This window comes from Dama dama, chromosome 30 (genome assembly GCF_033118175.1).
Source record: "Dama dama isolate Ldn47 chromosome 30, ASM3311817v1, whole genome shotgun sequence".
Classification (NCBI taxonomy): Eukaryota; Metazoa; Chordata; class Mammalia; order Artiodactyla; family Cervidae; genus Dama; species Dama dama.
This window is the reverse complement of record NC_083710.1, coordinates 52729615-52741715: the sequence shown is the minus strand read 5'-3', so window position 1 is coordinate 52741715 and position 12101 is coordinate 52729615. Positions and strand designations below refer to the sequence as shown.

Here is a 12101-nt window from a genome sequence, read left to right as displayed (position 1 = left end):
CAGCCGTTATGATTTTGCCAGCATCATCCCCAGTGTTGGGAAAGTGTTCACCTTTCCCTACATTAAATCCTGTGTATCTTTTTCTTCCTAACCATTGAGAGCCACAGCTCATGGTTCCATGTTTGACACTTATGTGTTGCTTCTTTTCACTGTTACATGTGGAGATATTTCCTCCACAAGCAAAGGATGAGTTTTCTCTTTTGGAAGTTTTCTGGCACTAAGAATCATGTGATATACATAGTAGCTTTTTATTTCTGTATAGGATTAAATATTTAGAGAATCTCAATTTATATAGTGGACACATTGTAGGTTCTCATGCAGTTTAGTACTGTCAGGGAGTACTTGTTGACCGAAAAGATAAATGACCCATTCGCAAATGAAAAGCGAGTTATAACAAAGGCATTAACAGAATCCAGCTTTACTAAAAGAGCCTTTGTTTTTTGAAAACTGTTTCTTGTGTTTTCCTTGGTAATTTGGATATAAAGTATGCAATTTGGAAAGGGATGATTATAGTTATTAATCAAAATAACAGCAGCAAAAAAGTGACATCTTAAGTTTAGCTTTTGTTAAATGCAGCAGGAGTATATTAGCAGAGAGGAAAGGCATAAAGGAAAGATCTTATTTCTGTCTTTTTTATTACTTATAATATTAAAAATTAAACCCATTTGCTTATAATCTGTGTGCTTATGATGTGGAACCTAAATTATTACTTCTTTAATAGAGCTCCAGAAGAATTCTTGTGCTTTTTAATGGCTTAATCATAAGCCCGTCTTTAAAGCTTCATTTAATCTTGAGTTTTGCCAAACCAAAATTTATGTTTTTCTTTCCATAGACTGTTTCAAATAGTACAATCCCGGAAAATGCGACAAGCAGTGGAAGGTTCAAACTTGACATTCTGAAAAATAAAGCTAAGAGATCCTTAACTAGCTCCCTGGAAAATATCTTCTCAAGGGTAAGATTAAACTGAGGCTCTTCAAGGTATTATGTGTTTTCTAATTACTCGGCTTCATTCTTAACTGGCTTACAGAAGATTTCCTTTAAAAAGAACTACCAAGTTAACTTTAAGTTAGTTAATGTTTATTTAAAATAATCTCTCAAAATAAGTTTTATTCTCAGATCTATATTTATTCTTGTGCGTCTTCTATCTGAATTTGAACAGTAAACATTTAGTAGTTGAGATATATGTATAGAAGAGGGGAAATAGAATACTGATGTTCAATCCTGTATGAACTTTTTATCATTTACCACTTAAAGTTATAATGGGGGTCTTTCTCTTACTGATTCTTAGGAGCTGAGAGGGAATGCTGCAAACTTTAAGCGTTTCGAGATTCCATATATGTGCATTAATATGATAAAACTCTAGGTTCATCCGCCTCATTAGAACTGACTCAAACACATTTCACTTTATAGCTGAGTAATACTTCATTGTGTATATCTGCCACAACTTGTTTATCCTTTCTTTTTCGATGGACATTTAGGTTGCTTCCATGGAAGGATACTATCACAATATGATAATTACCCTCCACTTAAAAATAAAATGAAAAAACATTAGGTGTAGATACACAAAAAATAGCATAGTGATTTCTCTTCCTCTTCATTTTCCTCTTCCTGAACAGTTCACTCCTGAAGCTACTAGACAAGACATAGCAAGGTATATGTCTAGGGTCTGTAAGGCAGAGGAGACACAGTGTCTCAGGGTGAGGAGACAGCCTGAATGGGCGCTGTATGTGGTGGCGGGGGTGGGTGGCCCAATGCAGCGTGCAGAAACCAGAGTGAGGTCAGGAGGGTGTCAGCCCATGGGGGCGATCTGGTTTCTACAAGTGGAGCAGGAGCAGGTGAAGAGGGTGCCCTGATCAGGATGGTTCAGCCTGGGGTGTCAGAGGTGGAGTGGAGGGGAGAAAGCATTCCAGGTGCCCAGTACAAGGATGCACCGATGTGTGGGGCTGCTGGAGCCGGGGCGGGGGGTGAGGAGAGGGTGAGTTACCAATTGTGGAGATCGGTTACATACAGGGAACTGGTCAAATATGTAAACGTTGAAGGATAGTGGGATTCTGGAGGAAGGGAATTACAAAGTTAAAAGGGGAGAGGGAATTAGAATGAATTTTGCTGCTGTTGAATTCAACTCAGAGGTAGCAGTAGGGAATCTTGTTTTCTCTGCTTTGAGCAATAGAATAATATATACATATATTATACACATACATATAATATGTATGTAATATATGTATTAATATATGTGTATGTGTGTAAATGTATATATATGGTCCACTGATAGGCACTGGGAACAGCTTTTTTATCCATGTCAGATACTAAATTAAGCCTGGTTGGGTGACCAGGTTAAAGTCTGTTTGGGTGACCAGATTTTTGATTTAGGACTCGGATTTCGGTTTCTGTACAGAAACAAAGAGGGAACCTTTTTTCCTGGCAGAAATGGTGAGTTCCAGGACTATATGGAAATTACGAGATAAGTCCAGAGCACCTTGGCATTCTAGATAATAAAGAAGTTGTCGAAGAGAGATGGCAGGCTGTCACAAAGACATAAACACCTTGAAGGATTCCAGTGGTGACATCTGAGACAATTTGAGCACCATAATAATTGACAGCAACAGACAGTAGCCTGTTGTATAATAGGAAGGTACTAAGGTGCTTAGTTGCCCATTTGTGTCCAACTCTCAGTGACCCCATGGACTGCAGCCTGCCAGGCTCCTCTGTCCATGGAATTCTCCAGGCAAGAATGCTAGAGTGGGTATCCATTTCCTGTATGAAAGGAAACAGTCTCTTCTGGTGTGAAAAATAAATTGACAATTTGATCATTATCAGGATATTTACTGGATAGAATGAATACTTAGTAATTACAAAGCTTAACTTTATGATGAAAAAGGCTGACAGGCACCTTCTTAATCAAATGATAAATTGGACGTCGTCAACAACGGACAAAATTGAAATCCTGTGCTACAAAGAATACAGAGGAAGTTCTGTGGTATTCCCGCCAGAGGGGCAATACTTGAATCTAATCATAAGGAAACATCAACAAACCCACTTTGAGATACAGTCTACAAAATAACTACCTGTTATCTTCCAAAGTGTTAAAAGCAGGAAAGCCAACGCAGTAGGGCATTGGAACAGTGACTTCTGGTGTTCACAGTGATGTCTGGTGTTCTTATTTTTATTTCTCTGCTAGAAATCAAAATCCTTTATGGATATTTCTATTAATGATGGAGAGTCTTTTAATTTTAACAAAAGCCCTACAGCAGTCATGGTCATCTGACAATGCTGTTATTTTATTAGCAGAAAACAGAACCTAGGAAAAAGCCTTTAGAAGATTTGTCAGAAGTGTGTTAATGTAACTTCTCATAAAACATCCTTATCTTCTTGTCTTCAACATTTATAAATCAGTTAGGTTCTTTCTTTCTCTCTCAGTCCTCCCCTCTCTCCTTTTCTCCCTCTCTCCCATAGTGTTTAGTGAGAATTTTAGTAGTCTGGTCATTTATGGGGTGGTCAGGGGATCTGAATTCAAGAGCTTGCCCAAGCACATTTTATATTTATGACCTTGGACAAATTATTTACCTTTTCTAAACAGTTTTTTCTCCACTTGTGAAATGGGAAAACATTTCCCATCCATTCTGATGAGGGCCCATTGCCGTGAGGATGAAATGTCAGTATGTTAGGAAACTGTCTCACTGTGAATGTGAGGTGGTACATACAGCAGTGGTAAGCCCTGGAACCTGTCATTGACAAATGACAGAAGGGTATTATCCTACTGAGTACCTTGGCATTCCGCACAGTACTTACGTGACGGACTTTGAAGTGCCGCTCCATAGCCTTGGTCAGCTGTAATGAATTTCCAGCAAGGGCACTGCCGGTCTATTCTGGTCAAGGTGGATACTGTGGCTTTTGTGTCCCAAAGTGCTGCCAAATGCCATAAATTATGTGACCTAACAAGGTCTTACTTGCAACATATGCAGAAGAATGGACTTCTTGGAAAGGCTGGCAGCTAACCATGTTGTTTCAGAGGTTACATGGAAAATGGGTTTTGCCTACTTCTAAAACTTGTCAGTTTATTTATTTATTTTTCTCTCTGAGTGATATAGTAGAAAGTTGACTCTCCAGTCATAGTTTGGCTCATAAGTGCTGCTATTTTTAAATGTTGGAATATTTCATTTAATGAACTATAGCTGTTTATGAAATAGGATACATTTTCAAAATGCTTTAAAGCTCAGTCTAGAAACAATTAAAAAGTGAGTCCAACGGACAAGCCTTGACACATGCGTTACTAAATCATAATGTAGTAAAACTGAAAAAGCTGTCTGTTCAAAGATGAGAGGACGGAGTCTTGTATTCTTGTTGTTTGTCTGTTGCTTTTTCTCAAATTGAAGTTTTTCAAAAGAGGAATATTTACTAATATATTAATTATTACATGCGTATTTTCTAAAAGAGAACTGTCTATTAATATAAAGTGTGAGTCCAAAAAAAGTCCTTATTTTATGTTTTCTTCAGAGTAATAGCCATTGTCCTTATTTGTTAAAATGTGTGATTTAACAATTGTGGTAGAGTAAATTTTAAAGTAAGTTTATTTTTCTTTGTGTTTAAGAAAAACTTGTGGATAAAACACTCCTACGAGTAATATTTGTGACAATGTTTTTTAATGATGGAAATGGTTTGATATCCATCTAAATGCTTTCTCTATGGTGAGCAAATAGCCTGTGTGAAATAACCAGGCAGGTTGGCATATAAGTAGCAGCTAAAAAAATAGCAGAAAGCAACATGGCCCATTTTTCTTGCCCACAAACTCGAACCCCATAATTTATCAGCCACATGTATAGTTTATCTTTGGAAGTATGTCATATTATAGTATAGAATTGAAGAACTGAAAGAGCCTTGATCAAATTCTAGGACATTTACAAAATAACACAACTAATGTAGGCTAATTGGTTTTATTCGTAATTTTACTTTCACAAAGCTCTATCTTTAGGAAGTAGTATTGAGCTCAAGAGCCTCACTTTAAAGTTGTCCTCTCTGAATTCAAATTGCTGCTCAGTTCTTTAACTGTGTAAATATTGGCTACTTCAGCTACCAGAACTTCCGTCTCCTTATCTGTAAAGTTGAGCCAAATTAAGTATCTACTTCATTAGAACTGTTGTGGGAATTAATGAGGTAATGCATGATAGAATACTTTACATAATACATGGCACATGGTAAGCATTTGGTAATATTAGATGCAGCTATTAGTTTTATGATTGATATAGTTGGTATTGACAGAGCCACCAGAGGTAGAAAACTGTAATTGACATATATACACACCTATATATATGTGATATATATACACATAAGAATAAGTATTGCTTCTATGAGACAAGATGGGCTACCATAAATACAAAAGAGTCAGTTAAGAACAGGACAGTTAACGACAGAACTTTTATAACTTTCTGATAGTGAATATAAAAAGAGAAATTCAATAGGAGGCAATGAATCTAAGTTGAAAAAAATCTTCCAGAAAGTAAAGCAAAATGAGAAAGAAATGGAAAAGAAGAGAACAATGTAAACAGTTAAAGAATCTGTCTGGAGGTTCAAAAGCCAAGGGGTAGGAGTTCCAGAAAGAAAATACATGCAGAAATTTTCATAGAAATCATTTAAAAAATTTCTCAGAGCTAATGGACGTGTTTCAAAATTTAATGGACTCAGGGAATACACAATAGAAAGACTGAACAAAGCCATGCCAAGGCACTTCATTGTGAAATTTCATAATGCCCAAGGGTCAACTTAGATTCTGCTCCATAGAGAAATAACAGGGTTGTACGGGTCAGGAATCACAATGACATTAGACTTCTATACCAGAAGACACTTGAGCAGGGCTAGCATAGCCTGAAGGAATGTTTCCAAGCAGAACTGTATATTCAGCCCAACTAATAATGTAGTATAAATAAAGAACAAAGGCATTTACAGACATATGCTGATAAATTAAAAAAAAATACTTCCCAGTCTCCCTTTCTCAGAAAGCACCTGGAATCTGTGTTCCACTAAAATGAAGAAGTAAGCTGAAAAAGAGGAAGACATGGCCCAGGGAAACAGAAATTTCAACATAGGATAGCATCAAAGGAAATTTCTAGGTTGATAGTGAAGGAGAATACTGGAAACATCTGTTTTGCAAAGCTGAATTTCTACCATTCCAGACTGGGGCAAGAAGACAGAAGTCTCAAGAATGGTTTGCTCAAAGAAAAAGAAAAAATGTAATTGATGGATTATGTGATGGATGCCCATAATGTGGTTTGTTGGTGCTATCGCCTCAGTTGTGTCCAACTCTCTGCGACCCCATGGACTGTAGCTCTCCAGGCTCCTCTGTCCATGGGATTCTCCAGGCAAGAATACTGGAGTGGTAGCCATTCCCTCCTCCAGGGGATCTTTCTGACCGAGGGATTGAACCTGCCTCCTTTATATCTCCTACACTGGCAGGCAAGTTATTTATGACTAGCACCACCTGGGAAGCCCTGTTGGTGATAAATAAATTAGTAGTAATAAATTAGTGATTGTTCAGGTAGTTATAGGGTTTCCCTGCTGGCTCAGATGGTAAAGAGTCTGCTCTCAATGCAGGAGATCTGGGTTCAATCCCTGGGTCGGGAAGATTCCCCTGGAGAAGGGAATGGCTATGCACTCCCGTATTCTTGCCTGGAGAATTCCATGGACAGAGGAGCCTGGTGGAGTTGGACTACAGTCCATGGGATTGCAAAGAGTTGGACACAACTGAATGACTAACACTTTCGCACATTTCAGGTGATTAACTGATGTGAGTTGTATTAATAGTGAAATATGTGTGTAGCTCAGGTGCAGACAGTATTTACAAGGTCATAAAAATCTAAGAAGGAAATATCAGTTTATCTGAAACTTGTGATCTAAGTCAATTGGGAAAAGAAGGGAAGAGAGAATTGTGTATGGTGATGGGTAATGAAGTTAGAATTCTAAAGTCTCATCTTCCAGAGTAGGAGGTCAATACATAGTGCCTAAAGCTCCAATACTTTGGCCACCTGATGTGAACAGCTGACTCATTGGAAAAAACCCTGATGCTGGGAAGGATTGAAGGCAGGAGGAGAAGGGGATGACAGAGGATGAGATGGTCGGAAGGCACCACCGATTCAATGGTGAGGGACAGGGAAGCCTGGCGTGCTGCAAGTCCATGGGGTTGCAAAGAGTTGGACATGACAACTGAACAACAACAACTGTAATTTAGTAAACTGAACAACAGAAGCATTAACATAAATTTAATTTCAAGTGCTTACTTTTGAAGAATGGGATTCAGTATGTGAGAGACAGATCTGGTGATTGTCCTTTATAAGTTTTGTAGTACAGTTTGACTTTTTTTTTGGCTGTGCTGGGTCTTCGTTGAAGCACATGGGGGCTTCTCCAGTTGTGGCATGTGGGTTTAGGTGCCCCTTGGCATTGTGGGATCTTAGTTCCCCAACTGGGGATCAAACTTGTGTCTCTGGCATTGGAAGGTGGATTCTTAACCACTAGACCACCAGGGAAGTCCCCAGTTTGACTTTTGAAATTTTATGTAGGTATTGCATGCATGCATGCTAAGTCGCTTCAGTCATGTCTGACTCTGTGCAACCCTATGGACAGCAGCCCACTAGGCTCCTCTGTCCACGGGATTCTCCAGGCAAGAATGCTGGAGTGGGTTGCCATTTCTTTGATTAAAAATTAAAGTGAAGCTTGATGCCTTTTCCCTCCCCACCAAATGAAACCCAAGAATGTTTGGAGACACTCTTTAATATTGTACAGCTTTATAAAAATAACACCAACTTGATGTATTTCTAGTTGTTCTTTTCAGAACTTTCCCATGTGTTTTAGAGTTATGTAGAATTTCTTAGTCTGTTATTATGTCTCCTAAGACCTTCTATGTGATGTGGTTCCCAACCTGCATTTCCATCTTCTTTCCTTCAATACTTGGCTTCAGTTTTTTCCTATGTAAAGTGAGGGAAATAGATGAGATTATCTCTTTGGTTCTTTTCTCAGATCATCTGTGAAATCCATACAAAGGGACTGTGTAAAAAGAAAGTCAAGAACCAATTCACCAATATCAAAAGAGACTTTTATCTAGTCTTCTGGAGGGAAATGCTTTCCTGAAATAGTTTTGTTTTATGGAATAATGAATGAAGATAAATCCATACATTTTAGGATGCAATTTTCTTTTTTTAGCCTGTACTTATTATCATCTGATAATGTAAGTTATGATCTAGTTTATAGGGAGCTGTATGTAATAAGCCATGGTGTTTATAACTGTTGTGGTTCGTTCTGCTTTACTTTCCATGTGTTTATCTGTATGTGACATCAAGTTCATGGTACTCTCTCATATGTGAATAATGTTTAACCTTGTAAACAGTCACTTCAGTAGCTTGGTCTGAGCATTTGGTTCTCTGATGGCTGATTTAGAAATAACAGAAATAGATGGTGAACAGTTCTATTTGCCATGCTGGAATGGCTGTTAATCAGTTCAGTTCAGTTCAGTCGCTCAGTCATGTCCAACTCTTTGTGACCCCATGGACTGCAGCATGCCAATCTTCCCTGTCCATCACCAGCTCCCAGAGCTTACTCAAACACATGTCCATCGAGTCAGTGATGCTGTCCAACCATCTCATCCTCTTGTCCCCTTATCCTCCCACCTTCAATCATTCCCAGCATCAGGGTCTTTGCCAGTGAATTAGTTCTTCACATCAGGTGGCCAAAATATTGGAGTTTCAGCTTCAGCATCAGTCCTTCCAGTGAATATTCAGGACTGATTTCCTTTAGGATGGACTGGTTGGATCTCCTTGCAGTCCAAGGGATTCTCAAGAGTCTTCTCCAATACCATAGTTCAAAAGCATCAATTCTTCTGTGCTCAGCTTTCTTCATAGTACAACTTTCACATCCATACATGACTACTGGAAAAACCATAGCTTTGACTAGACGGACCTTTGTTGGCAAAGTAATGTCTCTGCTTTTTAATATGTTGTCTAGTTTGGTCATAACTTTTCTTCCATGGAGCAAGCATCTTTTAATTTCATGGCTTCAGTGATTTTGGAACCCCCCAAAATAAAATCTGTCACTGTTTCCACTGTTTCCCCATCTATATGCCGTGAAGTGAGGGGACCAAATGCGATGATCTTAGTTTTCTGAATGTTGAGTTTTAAGCCAACTTTTTCACTCTCCTCTTTCACCTTCATCAAGAGGCTTTTTAGTTCTTCTTCACTTTCTGCCATAAATGTGGTGTCATCTGCATATATGAGGTTTTTGATATTTCTCCCAGCAGTCTTGATTCCAGCTTGTGCTTCACCCAGCCTAGCGTTTCTCATGATGTACTCTGCATATAAGTTAGATGAGCAGGGTGACAGTATACAACCTTGACGAACTCCTTTCCCGATTTGGAACCAGCCTGTTTTTCCATGTCCAGTTCTAACTGTTGCTTTTGACCTGCATACAAATTTTTCAGGAGGCAGGTCAGGTGGTCTGGTATTCCCATCTCTTTAAGAATTTTCCACAGTTTGGTGTGATCCACACAGTCAAAGGCTTTGGCGTAGTCAATAAAGAAAAAGTAGATATTTTTCTGGAACTCTCTCTCACTTTTTCAGTGATCCAGTGGATGTTGGCAATTTGATCGCTGGTTCCTCTGCCTTTTCTAATTCCAGCTTGAACATCTGGAAGTTCATGGTTCAGGTACTGTTGAAGCCTGGCTTGGAGAATTTTGAGTATTACTTTGCTAGCATGTGAGATGAATGAAATTGTGCAGTAGTTTGAACATTCTTTGCCATTGCCTTTCTTTGGGATTGGAATGAAAAGTGACCTTTTCCAGTCCTGTGGCCACTGCTGCATTTTCCAAATTTGCTGACATATTGAGGGCAGCACTTCGACAGCATCATCTTTTAGGATTTGAAATAGCTCAACTGGAATTCCATCACCTCCACTAGCTTTGTTCATAGTGGTGTTTCCTAAGGCCCACATGACCTCACATTCCAGGATATCTGGCTCTAGGTGAGTAATCACATCATCATGGTTATCTGGGTAATGAAAATCTTTTTTGTACAGTTCTTCTGTGTATTCTTGTCACCTCTTCTTAATATCTTCTGCTTCTGTTGGGTCCATACCATTTCTGTCCTTTATTGTGCTCATTTTTGCATGAAATATTCCCTAATTTTCTTGAAGAGATCTCTAGTCTTTTCCATTCTATTGTTTTCCTCTATTTCTTTGCATTGATCACTGAAGAAGGCTTTCTTATCTCTCCTTGCTATTCTTTGGAACTGTGCATTCAAATGGGTATATCTTTCCTTTCCTCCTTTGCCTTTCACTTCTCTTCTTTTCTCAGTTATTTGCAAGGCTTCCTTAGACAAGCATTTTGCCTTTTTGCATTTCTTTTTCTTGGGGATGGTCTTGATCACTGCCTCCTGTACAGTGTCACAAACTTCGTCCATAGTTCTTCAGGCTCTCTATCAGATCTAATCCCTTGAATCTGTTTGTCACTTCCACTGTATAATTATAAGGGATTTGATTTAGGTCATACCTGAATGGTCTAGTGTTTTTTCCTACTTTCTTCAATTTTGAAGTCTGACTTTGGCAATAAGGAGTTTATGATCTGAGCCACAGTCAGCTTCCGGTCTTGTTTCTGCTGACTGTATAGAGCTTCTCCATCTTTGGCTGCAAAGAATATAATCAGTCTGATTTCTGTATTGACCATCTAGTGATGTCCATGTGTAGAGTCATCTCTTTTGTTGTTGGAAGAGGGTGTTTGCTATGACCAGTGCTGCCAACAAATTTGAGTGAAACCCCAAAGGGTGGATTCATGCTAACACAAACGGATAGCTGCCTTTTATAATTTTAATGTAAAAATTCGAACCATGTGAATGATTTAATTTTACTCTCTTCACACAGGGAGCTAACAGAATGAGAGGTCGGCTTGGAAGTGTGGACAGCTTTGAACGATCCAACAGTGTTGCTTCAGAGAAGGTATGTAAGTAGAGCTCTCCTTTTTTCTGCTATTGCAACTTGGCAAAAACAAACACTTGCCTGCTTAGTTATTTTGTTATGAGTCCTTATAATTTCTAAAAAATAACTCATGAGCCTTTATTATTTCAAAGAAGATTCTGTGTATTAGCTTGTTTCTGTTGACTGAAAAAAGATGTACAACTTGAGAGTTGTGAGTTAAGTTTTATTTGGGGCAAAATGAGGACTGCAGCCTTGGAGGCAGCATCTCAGATAGCTCTGAGAGACTGCTCCAAAGCAGCAGTGGGGGAAAGTCGATATATAAGGTTTTGGTGAAGGGGGAGTTCAATACCATGAAGCACTCATTTTACAAAAGGGTTTTTGTTAGGAGGATCTGATGTCACCATAAGGGGATTTAGTGCTCCTCTAGATATGAGGAGATGCAAGGATTGAGATCATAAAATATGTTCCTAAAAACATCCAACTATCTAAAGACCTGTCCCACCCAATTCCCTGGAGCACAGAGTGCCTCACTCCACCCTGAACTCCTTCAGGGGTTGTTGAAGGTCAACAGCTATAGCAGCATGGGGTTCAATCTCCATTGAGGCAGATGGCAAATGCCTTTGTTGTTCAGTCGTTGGCAATGCTCTTGGTAAGTGCCAGTTTGTAGTTGATACGGACCCCTTGTGGTCATAAATCCAACCATACTTTAGGGGGCATTTCATGACCATTTTGTCCCGCATTGCTGGGAAGGCTTGTTCCCAGTTCTGAAGAAGGTTTTTGTTGATAAAACACTCATTGGGCTATTCCTGGACTAGGTCTTAATAGTCAAAGATCTCTGGACACCTGTCTTCTAGTTATGGTCCAGGAAAGTACTCCCTCTCGTTGCATCTTTTCATACCTAGAGTTACACTATTACAATCATTGGTCATATATTGAGCTATACATTTGATCAACTGCTTCAAGTCTAGTCATCATTTTCATTGGAGGCTCAGCCATACACTTAGCAATACAAGAAATAATAATCTTGTGAAACAAGCAAAATACTAATGGTATAATTAATAACATTAGTGGAATTAAAAGTAAATATTTTAGCCATGAGCCTCCCACACCAAGCCAGTTTTTTTTTTAAGATCCTCAAGACTAGGGAATGGGTCTCT

The 12101-nt window shown here is 38.8% G+C and overlaps 1 protein-coding gene across 2 annotated transcripts in view; it reads left to right on the top strand.

The window, feature by feature from the left end:
* The window catches only part of TBC1D4 (TBC1 domain family member 4), a 210545-nt gene that overhangs the window by 146890 nt on the left and 51554 nt on the right, over window positions 1–12101 (top strand). For both annotated transcript variants that reach the window (XM_061133697.1, XM_061133696.1), the window contains exons 8-9: window positions 833–952; window positions 10891–10965. In XM_061133697.1, coding sequence (XP_060989680.1) covers window positions 833–952; window positions 10891–10965 — 195 coding nt within the window. The remainder of the gene's footprint in view (window positions 1–832; window positions 953–10890; window positions 10966–12101) is intronic.